Source organism: Penaeus monodon, chromosome 29 (assembly GCF_015228065.2).
Source record: "Penaeus monodon isolate SGIC_2016 chromosome 29, NSTDA_Pmon_1, whole genome shotgun sequence".
NCBI classification, from domain to species: Eukaryota; Metazoa; Arthropoda; class Malacostraca; order Decapoda; family Penaeidae; genus Penaeus; species Penaeus monodon.
In genome coordinates, this window is record NC_051414.1 from 20,154,425 (window position 1) to 20,154,774 (window position 350).

General features: G+C 38.6%; 1 protein-coding gene across 1 annotated transcript in view; it reads left to right on the forward strand.

Annotated features, from left to right (window-relative positions):
• Window positions 1-350, forward strand: part of LOC119591999 (mitogen-activated protein kinase kinase kinase 4-like) — a gene marked incomplete in the record, with an annotated part of 37,888 nt that overhangs the window by 22,188 nt on the left and 15,350 nt on the right. The window contains 1 exon segment of the mRNA XM_037940768.1: window positions 179-346. Coding sequence (XP_037796696.1) covers window positions 179-346 — 168 coding nt within the window.

Below are 350 nucleotides of genomic sequence, written 5' to 3' on the forward strand. Positions count from 1 at the left end.
GATGGCAGTAATGATTCTCTTTAGTTGCTTCAGATTCTTGTAGCAATACAGAATGATTGGTGATTATAGGGTCAAGTAATAGGTGAAAAGTAGAGAAAAGAAAGATAAATAATAAGGGAAGTTTTAGCAGATTCATTCTCAGACTGGAAGATTAATAAGTTTGTTTCTCCAAACACAGAAAAACCAATAGAGCGTGTTCGTAGAAGAATCACAGAAATGGATGTCGAATTGGATGAGAGCCTACGCGAGGACCAGGTTATTGGAAGGGTCTCTGATACGCAGCGTGACAAGATCCACTTTAAACCTCGAAGCGTCAGCTTTTCATGGCAAAGAGGTTTCAAAATTGGTAA